This window comes from Peromyscus leucopus, chromosome 16_21 (genome assembly GCF_004664715.2).
Source record: "Peromyscus leucopus breed LL Stock chromosome 16_21, UCI_PerLeu_2.1, whole genome shotgun sequence".
NCBI classification, from domain to species: Eukaryota; Metazoa; Chordata; class Mammalia; order Rodentia; family Cricetidae; genus Peromyscus; species Peromyscus leucopus.
In genome coordinates, this window is record NC_051084.1 from 34,014,066 (window position 1) to 34,028,119 (window position 14,054).

The window sequence follows — 14,054 nt, forward strand, 5'->3', positions numbered from 1 at the left end:
TAGGCAGGCAGGCAGGCAGGTAGGTAGACAGGTAGGTAGGTAGGTAGGTAGGCAGGTAGGTAGGTAGGTAGGCAGGCAGGCAGGCAGGTAGGTAGACAGGCAGGCAGGTAGGTAGACAGGCAGGTAGGTAGGTAGGTAGGCAGGCAGGTAGGTAGGCAGGTAGGTCGGTAGATCCAGATACTTATTATCACTAGTGGAAGTCAAGCTTTCTTTGTGTGCCAGTGATTGTGTGCTAAGCAGGCGCTCCACCCTGCACTGTGTCCCTGGTCCTCTTCTTTTGCTCTATTTAGAGACAGGGCCTTAGTAAGGTATTGATGCAGTTTGCCTTGAACATGTGATCCTCCTGTCTCAACCTCCCTGATACTTGGGAGTACCCTAGTACAGGTCTGAGCCACTGAACATAGTTGTGAAAACTTGAAATTTGAAGTTTATATTAAAATTTGAAGTTATAAATAAACCCAACATTTTGTTTCCCTTATAAATTATGAGAAAAGGGTTTCACAGAAGAAAATATGTGTTCTGATGTCAGTTAATGTAATAATCCCTTTTGCTCTAGCAACATCTGCACTTTGTAACATTCCAAGTGAATATATCATTTTGTGTAGAAGGAAAGGTTCCAGCATTCCAGCAAATGGAATTTTCTTTGGCAGGGCACACATGGAAGTTTGCTACTGTTTAAAAAAGTTCAGGCTGGCCGTGATGGGTACCTGTAGTCTCAGCTAACTGGGAGGCTAAGGCAGGATTGCTTGATTCCAAGAATTCAAACTATATGTAACATTAAGCAGGTAAATCATGTCTGTCTTTTTCTATAGGAAAACTAAATACCCCCCAGCCAAAAACAAAACAACACTTACCTCTTATTGCCGGCTGAATAAATGGCTAGATGAGATGAATGGAACTTAAGGTTTGAAAGGTTCAGTTAGGCACTGTGAAAAGACAGTGAAGTTGGGTGAATTCTGAAGTCAGCTTGCTGTAGCACAGATCCTGCTGTAAAAGTAAACAGTCGGCTTTAACTAGGAGGAAGGGTCTTTGATTTTGGTGGATTATTCTTGGAGATAATTTTCAATTTTTCACTCTGAAGTAATGATTTCCGACAATCATTTATTTATAATTTCATAATTATATTTATATGTCATAAACATAATATGACATTTATGCCTAAAATTAGGGTGTTTTTAAAGATTTATTTATTATGTATACAGTATTCTGTCTGCATGAATACCTGCAGGCCAGAAGAGGGTGCCAGATCTCATTACAGATGGTTGTGAGCCACCATATGGGTGCTGGGATTGAACTCAGGACCTCTGGAAGGACATCCATTGCTCTTAACCCCTGAACCATCTCTCCAGCCCCGCCTAAAATTAGTTTACTTGTGTTGCTAAGGAGCAAGTATAAGAATCTAAAAGTAGTTTTATAATACTAAAGCAAATATGCAGAATTTGGGGTTTTTGTTTGTTGTTTTTTGAGATAGGGTCTCTATGTAGTCCTAGCTGTTCTAGAACTTGCTGTGTAGACCAGACTAGCCTCCAAGCTAACAGAGATCCTCCTCATTCTGCCCCAGAGTGCTGGGCTTAAAGGCAGGAGCCACCACACCCTGCCAGAATGGCATAAATTTCAATGATTTCAGATTGTTTAAAAATGCCCCAATGTTTAGCATCACTGCCCTCTAATGGGTTAAACAGTGGTTTTCAAAGGGAGAGAATCAAAGTGGACAGGTGTATAGTATTATTATTGCTTAATTATCCTATGAAGACTAAATTTTTCAGTCTAGCTAATTAGTCTTTGCCAACCATCAAGCACTTAAAGAATTATTGCTGGGTGGTGATGGTGCACATCTTTGATCCCAGCACTCAGGAGTCAGAGCCAGGCAGATCTCTGTGAGTTTGAGACCAGCCTGGTCTACAGAAAGAGATCCAAGACACTCACCAAAACTATACAGAGAAACCCTGTTTCAGGGGAAAAAGGAAAAAAAAAAAAAGAAGAAGAATTATTATTAGAAATTGGAAATGTTGCTCCTAGGAACTAGTATTTTATAAGCCCAGCATTATCATTTGCCTTTACAAAGGAACAGTATATTGATGTTTTATTAGCTAATTGTAACATGTTAGTTTTCACATCTGTGTTGTGGAAGGTATGACAGTGTTCAGATTGGATTACTGACATCTTCCTGTGGTGGTCTGTAACTGTCGCCCAAATGGAGGATGTTGTTTATTCCTCAGCCAACTTTCCTGTGATGCTTTTAAGATTTGTATGTTAAAAAGAAAAGTCAGGATTATTTAAAGTAGAGGAATCTTGCTTTTAAAAAATGTAATTTTTTTAATTGAAGTAATTGAAAGTACAAGCCCTGTTATGAGTCCAAAAGGAAGATTTTGGCTATTTAATTTTTAATGGAGGATGCAGTGCATATAGAATTACTAGAGTGGGTAGGTGGATGCCGGAGGATTGGGAGTACAGCTCACAGTGAGTTCAAGGCCTGCCTGACCACTTAAGATCCTGTCTCAAAACAAACAATAGGCATTTAAAAAGTTGGGAGCTGTCGGAGAAGTGGAAGTAGAAGTTGGTTTCTGTCTTTGGGTGGTAAATTTCATGTTGTGATAAGCACAGACTCACCATTCAAAACTGGCTTCATGGAACTTCACTAGAACATACAGTAACCTTATTTTGTGATTAATGTAAATAAAATATTAGGGCTGAGTATCCCTTCAGTGTTAAAATGTTTGCCTAGCATATGTAAGGTCCTGGGTTTCATCCTCAGCACTACAAAATAAAATATAATAAAAGAGATGGAAAAGTGATACAGAATTGTTCTTTTTACTGGACAGTTAAGTTAGGTTTTTAGCAAGAATACTGTTAAAACAATGGACTGTGGAATCAGAGCTTAATGAGAAGGAAGAAAATGTTGATGGACTGGTCAGAAGCAGAACAAAGGACATACTGGAACTTGGGGTTCCATCTTGGTTAAGATCTGAGGTTCACCCTCGGCCTTACATTGGCGGTACAGCTTCCAAGTCACAAAATTCACTCTTTTATTTTATGTTTAAAATTTTTTCATTTTAACTTTACTTTATGAATATGGATATTTTGCAAATATGTCTGCATAAATGCATGGCATGCCTGGTGCCAGCAGAGGCCAGAAGAAGGCATCAGATACCCTGGAACTGGAATTACCATGTCCCAAACCCAGGTTCTCTGGAGGAGCAGCCAATGCTCTTAACTGATGAGCCATTGTTCCAGCCTTATTTTTACATTTTAAAAAATTTTATTTAATTATTTAGTCCTTTTTGTGGAGACAGAGTTTCTCTGTGTAACAACCCTGGCTGTCCTGGATCTTAATCAAATCTGTAGACCCGGCTGGCCTTGAACTCAGAGATCCACCTGTCTCTGCCTCCTGAGTTCTAGGATAAAAGTGTGTGCCACCACTGTCCAGCATTGTTTTTACTTTTTAGATTTTTACTAAGTTTTGCTTTTCAGGCAGGGGTTTCTTCTGTAGCTGAGGGTGACTTCAGATTCTCAGTACTATCTCAACTTCCCAAATCCTGGGGTTGAAGCAGCATCTACTTCAGCCACCGCTGTCAAATACACCTTTCAAAAACGTGCCTTTCAGTTGTGCAGTTATCATTTAGTTCCAGGCGTTTTTATATAGTGACACTCACTAAACACAGATTTCTTTCTTCATGCGTCATGTGGAGACCAGAGGTTGATGTCAGGAGTCTTTCTTGTTTTCTGTACTTTTTTTTTTTAACTGAAGATCTCTTGCTGAACTTGGAGTCTGCCAGTTTGGCTAGTCTACCTAGCCAGCTTATGTAAGGATTCAGTCTCTGTCTCTTAAGGACCTGGACACTTTATCCACTGAGCCATTTCCCCAGACTCCTTAAACATGTTTCACACACACCCCCAATCATGAATCCATGAATGGAGTTACTCATTACCCACCCTACCCCCACTCCATACCACCCCATGCCAACCAGTAATTGCTTTCCATATTGATTGCCTGTTCTGCATATTTCACATGAGTGGAGTCATAGAGCATGAGGCCCTTTGTATCTAGCTTCTTTCACTTCACATGTTTTTAAGATTTTATGTTACAGCATGCATCCTTGCTTTATTCCTTTAATGGCACAATAATTCATGTTTTTAGATTTACTACATTTGTAATGAGTCTGTTCATAAATTGATGAACATTAATAAGGTTGTTACTTTTTGGCTGATAATGTTGCTATGAACATTTCTGTATTTATGATTTCGTTTTTCTTGAGTATCTAAATAGACGTAGAATTGCTGGTGGTAAACTATGTCTAACATTTAAAGGAAGTGCTAAACTGTTTTCTATAATGTCTGCACCATTTTATTTTCCTGCCAGCAATGTATGTATAAAACTTATCTAAGCATATAATGCATGAATTTGTCCCCATACCCTTTGACCTACTCTAGTCAGCTTCTATACTGTATGTAGAAGAAATAATTGTTTCCAGCTTAATATGTATTTTTCTGAAATGTCCAGAAAATTTCAGTGTAAATAGGTGGTGTGCCCCAGCAGTTCCAGCTGTTCAGGAGACTGGGTAAGATTCCTCAAGCCCAGAAGTTGGAGATGAGGCAATAAAATGAGGCCTTGTCTCAAGAGAGAAAAGGAGAGAGGGCAGGAGGATTCTCAATATAGGAAGTAGCATTAATAGTTTCCTCCATTAATGCAGTATTTCATAGAAATGCAACGTGGGATTTCCTCTAACTGCAGAATGTGTCACCATTAAGAAACTATTAGTGAAAATCTGTCAGACGAGCAGATCAAGCAGATGAGCTGCAAGTTTATTATCTGGCTGGGTGTGGTAGTGTACATAGGTTGTCCTAGTACTTGGGAGACTGAATCAAGGGAAGCTGCAGATGAAGGCCAGCCTGAACTCCACAGTGAAACTCAGAAAACTAAGGGTAAGAAGGAAGTGTCATGGTAGACATTGGTTTAGCATGCAGTGTCCTCGCTGGATTTGATCTCTAACACTGTGTTGAAGAAGTTTGATGTCCTCTGTGTTGCTTTGAAAGTGGCAGCTCTTGGGCTTTTATCTAATGAAACAGTAGCCATAAAACTGATATTTTCTTGTCCTAGTGCTTGGCTGGCTGGCTATGAAGACCCTGTGGTGTCTAGAATTAACATGAGAATACAAGATCTCACAGGACTAGATGTTTCCACAGCAGAGGAATTACAGGTAAGCAACTGCAGCACATCTAAAGTTATTCCTGCTTCTCCAGGAGGTTCTTCTATAGATTTCCTGCAATGAACAGACGGTGCTTTACTTGTACAAGCGACCCTGTAAGCCAAGCATTCAAAACACCTAATCCACTGCAGAAATTGAAAATTTGAAAGATACCTATTACTGAACTTAACATTAAGCATATGCTTAACTTTAAAATTTTCAAATTATATTTGTCATGGTACATGCATACGTATGTATATGCTGTGGGTCCTCAGAACTGGACTCAAGTTACCCGGCTTGGTGGCCTTTACCCACTGAACCATCATACTTGTCCCTAATTTTTCTTGTTAATTCCTGGACCCAGCCTGGCTAGGGTGACTTTGGCTCTTTAAAAGGTATTCTTTAAATTGAGGTATAATTGGGTGTCATACATTTTACCTTGGTTTAGGTATATTTACTTGGTTGTGACCTCATCACCATGATTTAATTTCAGATGTTTTCATCACCCTAGCAAGAAACTGTCCATACCCTGAGCAGTAACTTCCTATTCCCCTTCCCAGGCCCCGGTACCACTGGCTACTTTGTGCTTCTATGAATATACTTATTCTGGATATTTTGTATATAGGAATTTCTTAACTTGTGACCTTTATATCAGATTTCTTTCACTAAAAATTATGTTGCTAAGATGTTATTTATGTTGCAGCATGTATCCCTACTTTATTCTTTTAACAGCATGGTCCCTTTTGTGGGGTTACCTTTTATCTGTCTGCTCATCAGTTGATGGATATCTGGGTTACTTCTGCTTTTTTGCTGCTGTGACTAATTGTGCATGCAAGTTTTTGTAGGACCAAACATGGGAAATTCCCATGTGTGTTTAGTGAGTGTGTGTACAAATGAGAGTGAACTCATGTGGCAGCCCTGCACTTAACATCTGAAGAGCTTTCAAGCTGTTTTCCAAAGTGGATGTGACAGCAACACATGAACCTCCTTAACACTGTCCTTTTCTGGTGTTAGTGCAGCATGCACAGTGAGTGTGAACTGCTGTTATTAAGGTTCCCTTGCGTGTTCCTGATGAATAACGATACTGAACATCATTCACAGGCTTATTGGTCATTTCTCCTGTTCTGTTGATTTGTGTTCTTTATATATCCTGGATACTAGTCCCTTGTCGGACAACTGACTTGTAGATAGTAAATCCTGTTCTGTGACCTATCTTCACTTTCTCAGTGGTGTCCATTAACACAAGTTTTAATCTATGTGTGGTTCGTGTTTTTGCACACCCACGAGGAAGTCAGGTGTTGGGCGACCCTTGAGATGGGGTCTCACTGAAGCTGGAGCCTCGGTTAGGTTGGCTAGTCAGTGAGCCCCAGTGATCCTCCTGTCCCTCTGCAGACTTTCACCTCATTTCCCAGGGCTGGGCTTCACAGCCCCAGCTGGGCCCTGCTTCTACAAACATGGGTGCCGGGACCCCGCCCTCGGGGCCTCCTGCCTGCCAGCACTCTTACCCTAAGCCCTCTACCCACAAGTCTCGCTGCTGCAGTTTTTCCGACACTTCCTGCTGCTTGTGTCACGTGATCCACAGCCAGCACTTGAGTTTCCTCCTGTAGTGAGAGCTTCGTTCTCTTCCTCAGTGCGCTCGGAACCAAGTCTGTGGTCTCAAGCGTGTGACCGCACACTCTATCTACCCTTGGCCCTGAAGAGTTCTATTATCACTTACATTCGAGTCTTAGGTCCCTTTGGATGGTGTTTCATATGTGGTATGGTGAGGCCGCTCCAGTTTCATTTCTTTTATCAATTTTCCCAGGTCCATTGGCTGAAAAGACTTGTTTTCTAGTTAATCGTCCTGACAATTTACAACATTAGCAATAATGGAGAACCAACGTGTTGTACTTTTTGTTTAAAAAAATGGTTTGAATGGTACTTGTCCCAGTTTTTTTGTGGACTTCCATTTTGTGACACGTCGCCCTTCTGAGTTGGTTTTGTCCTTTGTGCTCTCAGTACCCGGAAGTATCTGAGGTGACATTCTCCTCCTTCCACTCACCTGCCATCAGGAAGGTCCCCAGGCTGCTTGCCTGGTCTCTCAGACAAGAGTGGGCACATCTCCCTTGTTGGCATTTGTGTCTTCATGCTCTCCGCTGTGCTGTACTGCCGTCTCTGTCCACTGTCACATAGGTTTGTCACTGCGGTGGGCAGGTGACACGGGTCCCGCTGTGCTGTCTGTGACAGCCCTTCCGGTAGTAAGTTGTTCCAGGAAGAACTGGAGCAGGCCCTGCGCCTCGTGCCCTTAGTCAGTACAGCACAGCAGCTGAGCTGACGGCCACTGCAAAGCAGGCAGCCTGGATCAGAGTTGCTGAACTTGTCATCCAGTCTCTGATCATCCTCCTGGGTATTTGATCTCATTATTTTTAAAAACCATTTTGATGTGTTTTTTTCTGACCTAATCTGTTTACCCTACTAGAGAATTGATACATTTCTCCTTCCTAGAGGATACAATTGTTTCCACAACATAGCAAGTAACAGTGTAATAATTTACAGATGGTGTCTTCTCTGTCATGGTGGTGCTCTTAACTGTCCATTTGTCAGCATTTGATTTTGTGATGGAGGATAGTGAAAGAAAACATTTTCATTTTATATTGTGTCCTAAGTTATAACTGTGATGTGGACTTAGAACAAATGCCGCTTTTACTGGGGCATCATGGGGAACATCTGGATTATTAGGACCCTACAGCAGGAATGATTACATTGGTATGGACTTCTCCCCTTTAACCTAAAATGATGAAAATTATGTAAAAGAAAATTTATTTTTGTTAAAGTGCATTGGGCTGGAGAGATGGCTGAGTGATTAAGAGTACTTATTGCTCTTCCAGAGGATTGGGGTTCAGTTCCCAGCACACACATGGTGACTCACAATCTCCTGTAACTCCATTTCCAGAGGACCCGATGCCCCCTTCCTGCCTCCACAGGTTCCAGCACATATGATGCACATATAATCATGAAGGCGTGTACACACACACAAAATAGTTTTTAAAGTTTACCTAACTATATAAGAGGTCAAAATGGGGGCTCTTAAGAATTTTTGAATATTAATCTTGGTTTCTCCCCCCCCCCCTTGTTACTAGAGGTTGGACTCCGGAACTCAGTCTTGCTTTGCAAACTCTGGGCCCTTGAATGGTAATATTAATAGTTCTCATTCATGTTTTGTTTCTTTCCTTCAGGTAGCAAATTATGGAGTTGGAGGACAGTATGAACCCCATTTTGACTTTGCACGGGTATGTGAAACTAAATCCACTTTAGGTACTCCATATTTAAAGATAGATCTTCGTGGTGCTTGTTTAAGACAGGCAGACTTTAGTGGGGATGTAATGAGGATTTCAGTGAGAGACTAAGCTGAACTCCAGGTTATGGGGCAGGGGACAGTGGGCATAGGGAGCCGATGACCGAGCAGTGATTGGGCTATCTTGCTGCACAGGGACAGGAGCCTGATGAGATACTAGGGTGGAGGGATAAGCATGAAAAGGTCCGAAACCGGGGCCCAGCTGAGGAGAGGGTGCAGAGGAACTGAGGTGTGGTCAGGCAGAATGCCTTTGTGGATTCTGTCTTCATATAAAAACCCGTTGACTGCTTGAAAGTTGTGCCAGGAGATCTTGAGAAGTCTCTGCAGAAAAGAATAGCAAAAGCACTCAAAAACATTGAAGACGTTTTAGTTCAGTGCATTGGTGAGCCTGGAAGAATGAAAGGTTATTTCCCGCAGACACACTGAACAAAGACAGTTGTGGATGAGGTGTGAAGGAGCACTCCTGTCAGCGCCTGGAGCTCTGAGAGGTTTGCCCATAGGCCTCTAGTCAGGTCCCATCTTTAGGAAAGAAAAGACGCCTTAACACCTGCTTCCAGAGGGGAACTGTTCCCTAGGAAGGAGTTTGATTAAAGCGTAGACCTGGCCTCATGGGAAGGATTAAAGTTGCTCAGTTTGGTAATGTTTCTCAGTGTGGAGTGTGGCAGAAGCAAATTTTAAAAAAAATCTGTGGATAAGGTGAGTCTGGAGACTGTAGCAAGCAGCAGGCAGACGCCCACTCAGTCACTGTGTGTGGTCCTTAAAAAATCAATAAGGGGCAGCAGAAGTTTAAAAAATAAGCAAAGGGAAGTTCTAAATAGAAAAATGTTAACTTGTAAAAGAGATGAGAGCTGAGAGAACTGAACCGGGCGATAGGTGTGAGATGAGAGAGAAACTGGAGTCTGGGAGCTGAGTGGACACGAGACTGTTAGAGTGTGTCATTATCAAGTCTTCATTTCATCAGGTCTCCGCATAATCGCTGACCTTTCTGATACCATGCTGTGTGATTCCACAAGCTCGCCTCTTCAGGGTAGCAACAGTCCTGGCCTGCAGCAGCTCTCTACTGACTTAGCTCAGGTCCCTGTGTGCTCTTCTGGGGAATCCTGCAAAAACCACACTTTTGTCTCTTTTCCTCTTATTCCCGATACTGGAACATGTCAGGGGTTTTGGTGATGTCAGGTTAAAGCCCCACATCACAAAACTAAAACACACTATTTGAGATAATCGTCTTTGATTCCTAGGAAGTAGCAAGTAAGTGTATGGGACCCTTCCGTGTCCCACCCCGAGGTTGAGGTCTTGTTTAACTGTAGCTCAGTAGCAAGCCAAGAACGTGCCATTATGATGTCACCAATTCTGCTTAGGTTTGCATATGGCTCTGCACTCTCATACATGTGACTTTATGTAATTCCTGTCATGTCTGAGGCATATCACTGTTCGTCATAAGTCCCCCTGAAGTACTGTTCTGTTACTGCATACCCCCTTCCTTCTTCCATCCTTAATTTCTGCTAACACCATTACATGGAAGAACACACTATTGATTCATTCAGAAAACAGGTCTAGAGTTTGTTTTCTCTGATAATTTTGCCCAAGCATCCAGTGTGTGGGCTGATTCCAGCACTGGGAGGCTAGTGTGGGCACAGCTCACTGGTGGTGCATTGGGGGTATGTTCTTTAACTTCCTGCTACTACTGTGTCCCTGGAGTATTCACATTACTGAGTTGTACACCATTCTGTTCACTGCTTTATCCACAGAAAGATGAGCCGGATGCTTTCAGAGAGCTCGGGACAGGAAATAGAATTGCTACATGGCTGTTCTATGTAAGTTACAGCTAAATTGAGATTGGATTGCATGACTCCTTGATGTTGCCGTGTTACATGAAGTTGATGTGGGGTCACTCCTGTCGACTACAGAGTCATGTCAGCCTGGGTCTCCAACAGAAAAAGGCCTGAGGGTGTGAGGCTCCATGATTTGTCTAGTGTGCGGGAAGGCCTGGGTTTGATTTCTAGCATGTCATAGGCCAGGCATAGGGCTGCATGCCTGCAGTCCCAGTACTTGGAAGGCAGAAGGATCAAGGTCATCCTTGGGTATATAGTGAGTTTGAGGCCAGCATTGATTATGAGACCTTGTCTCTGAGGGGGAAGGGTGTTGTTTAAAAATTATTTCCTGGCAATGGTGGTGCCTGCCTTTAATCCCAGCACTCAGGAGGCAGAGCAGGCAGATCTCTGTGAGTTCAAGGCCAGCCTGGTCTACAGAATGAGTCCCAGGACAGCTAGGGCTACACAGTGAAAGACTGTCTTAAAAAACAAAACCAAAACTCCAACAAAAAAAATATTGATAGTCCTAGTACTTGGAGATGTTCAGTATTTTAGAATATGGACTATTTCTGTAGATACATTATCTACATATGCACATACTATAGACATGTAGCTTTACAGTTTTCCACAAACTGAACATGTCTGTTAATCAGCACTCACATTAGAACGTAGCTCAGAACAGTAGCTATTTTCATGGTTAAAGTTTCAAAACAGCAAAAATTACATTTGTTAGAATTGTGTGTGTGTGTGTGTGTGTGTGTGTGTGTGTGTGAGAGAGAGAGAGAGAGAGAAGGCCTAAAATATGCTAAGTACACACTGTGTCTCTGAGCTACAGGCCCAACTCCAAAATTAATATTTGTTCCATTTCATCAAACTTTTCTGTTATATGACTAATCACCCCCAAATGATTTTCCCTTTGGTGGAGGTGGTAGGGTGTCAAACCTATGGTCTCATTCATTCATATATATATATACACACACACACATATACACATATATACATATTCACATATGTATGTGTATGTATACATATATATATATACACACGTGTGTGTGTGTGTGTATATATGTATATATATAAAACTTAGCAGCCTTTACAATCAAGTGTCTTCCTTTTGTTAGCTCATTAACAGTCCATAAATGTAAAGAAAACACAAAATACTTAATCTAGACTCTTTGTGTATTTTCCATCTTTGCATGGCTATTTCTTTTATATTTTTTATTATCTCTTTAAAGACTTTTTTAAGCTATTTATTTCTTTATATAACTGCCTATACTCATTTTCCTCTCCCATCTAGGCCTACGTACATTTTTACACACATTGTAAACCGTTTAGATGTTTATTCCATCTGAATCTGTCTTATTGTGTGTCTATAATCCTTTTCTGGCCAGGAGAGATTTTAAACTGCTAAGCTGTGCAGCAGCTTTGCTGTTGATTCTGCCCCATTCAGCTTCCCGGCATAGCAGAGGTACACTTCCTGCCAGCTCTGGGAAGCAGTGGGTCTATGCCTCCATCAAGCAGCGTGTAGCCCAGAAACCTTTCCTTTTTTTTTTTTTTTTTTTGTCTGTACTAGCAAAAGCTAAATCCGCTTGGAGATGCCTCTGTGTACCATGGCAGGACTCCTCCGTGCTGTAGGTCAAGCTCAGATGCCGCAGCATCTCTGTGCCACGGCCTACATGAGAGGCACAAACTGGGAAGCTGCTCTGACTGTTTCAGAACTCTTTCATAAAGCTTTCTGAAGTTTGAGGTGGAAATTCTTGCCCTATGTTTGAACACCAAATGTAGTGCCTCTTGGTCCCAAGTAAACAGAGGCTTGTATGAATTACAGATTGTATGACCTATGGCTCAGGCTTCTCGCTAACTAGCTCTTTCATCTTAACCCATTTCTGTTCATCTATATGTTGCCACGTGGCCGTGGCATTACCAGTCTGCTGGCATCTTGTTTGTTGCCCCTTGGGCAGCAGGCTGACATCTCTTCTTCCCACCTGTCTCTTTCCTGTCTCTCTCCCTGGATTTCCTGCCTACCTTTAAGCTGCCTTGCCATACGCCAAAGCAGCTTTTTTATTAACCAGTGGGAACAACATACATTCACAGTGTACAGAAAGATGCCACACAGCATTGTAGCCAGTCCATGTGGCCTGGCCATCTTCACGCTTGGAGAGTAGCCAGCCTCCCAAACAGAAAATTTTACATGAACATGACATTTTTACAGCCTGTTTAGAAGTCATACAGTGTCGTCCTCTGTTTTTAAATCACACCTGCTAGGGAAGCACTTTACCTCTGAACTACATCCTCAGTTCTACCCAGTGTCAGGGTGAGGGAACATGGGCTCGCACCACTTGAAGGGATTCCAAAGTCATGTCAAAAGAGCCTTAATAACTGAGGCTGTAGCTCAGAATCCTGGCTTGGATCTTGAGCACTGGGAAAACAAAAACACATAGTTAGGATGTTATTACATTTGGAAAATACAATTGGCTAGTGGTGTAACCCTTATTTTTAAAATATGTGGTTTAGCAGGGCATGGTGGCACAATGTTTTTAGTTACTTATTTTAGAGGTGACATTATGATGCAATACATAGTCAGGTTTTATTTGTATTTTCTGCTTGTGGTGGTATTTAAAAATCTTCACACTATCATGGATTTCCTTGGTGCATGTGCTTTTTCAGTTAATTAAGGTTTGTATTTTTATTCTAGGTTACCTTTATGATAAATATATATATATATTTCTTTAATCTTCTGTTGTTTTTTTTTTCCATTTAAATTTTATCTGAAGATTTTTTTTTTTTCTCTTGAAGATGAGTGATGTGTCTGCTGGAGGAGCTACTGTTTTTCCTGAAGTAGGAGCCAGTGTTTGGCCCAAAAAAGTAAGCTCAGTTTGTTTGTGGGGCTTGTTTTTATGGGTCTTTTTCTCCTGAAGTAGAGTTGCACCTGCAGGTTGTGGCCCAGGAATGAGTTACATTTTCTTTTATTTATATTTATGATATGGTCTTTTGCCTGTATATATGTGTTAGATCCCGAAGTTACAGACAATTGTGAGCTGCCATGTGGGTGCTGGGAATACCTGGGTCCTCTGGGCCATCTCTCCAGCTCCATGTTAGATTTTCAGACTACATTAATCTCCAAGTAAAGGCTGGGCAAGGAACAAAGGTGATAATTGAGATCTAATTTCCAAGATTTGATTTTTGTATAATTCTCTCCATATTGCTGGACTGTTCTTTAAAACACTTTTTTTTTTTTTTTTTGGTTTTTCAAGACAGGGTTTCTCTGTATAGCCCTGGCTTTGAACTCAGAGATCCACCTGCCTCCCAAGTGCTGGGATTGAAGGCGTGCACCACTATGCCCGGCTAAAACCCTCTTTTGTCAACCATATGTTAACTTCCATATGAGTAAGAAAACATTTCAGAGTGATGGATAGACTCACGGAATTAGAGAACACGATTCGCTACTGTAGAAGGAACAGGAAAATATAAGTGCTGTGAAAAGTGAAGACCTAGCATTTTATCTGGTGATAATTTTGCGTTGTTCTCCCCAGGGCACCGCTGTCTTCTGGTATAATCTGTTTGCCAGTGGAGAAGGAGATTACAGCACACGCCATGCAGCCTGCCCCGTGCTAGTTGGAAACAAATGGGGTAAATAGTTCCCGTAGTCTCTGAAAAATGAGTTATTTCGCTTTGAAACTTTATAACCTGCACCTTAAAACAAAATGCCTCCTCCCGTGATTT

General features: G+C 41.7%; 1 protein-coding gene across 2 annotated transcripts in view; it reads left to right on the forward strand.

The window, feature by feature from the left end:
- Positions 1 to 14,054, forward strand: part of P4ha1 (prolyl 4-hydroxylase subunit alpha 1) — a 57,486-nt gene that overhangs the window by 40,817 nt on the left and 2,615 nt on the right. For both annotated transcript variants that reach the window (XM_028892429.2, XM_028892430.2), the window contains exons 10-14: positions 5,099 to 5,198; positions 8,402 to 8,455; positions 10,269 to 10,334; positions 13,128 to 13,196; positions 13,865 to 13,961. In XM_028892429.2, the coding sequence (XP_028748262.1) occupies positions 5,099 to 5,198; positions 8,402 to 8,455; positions 10,269 to 10,334; positions 13,128 to 13,196; positions 13,865 to 13,961 (386 nt within the window). The remainder of the gene's footprint in view (positions 1 to 5,098; positions 5,199 to 8,401; positions 8,456 to 10,268; positions 10,335 to 13,127; positions 13,197 to 13,864; positions 13,962 to 14,054) is intronic.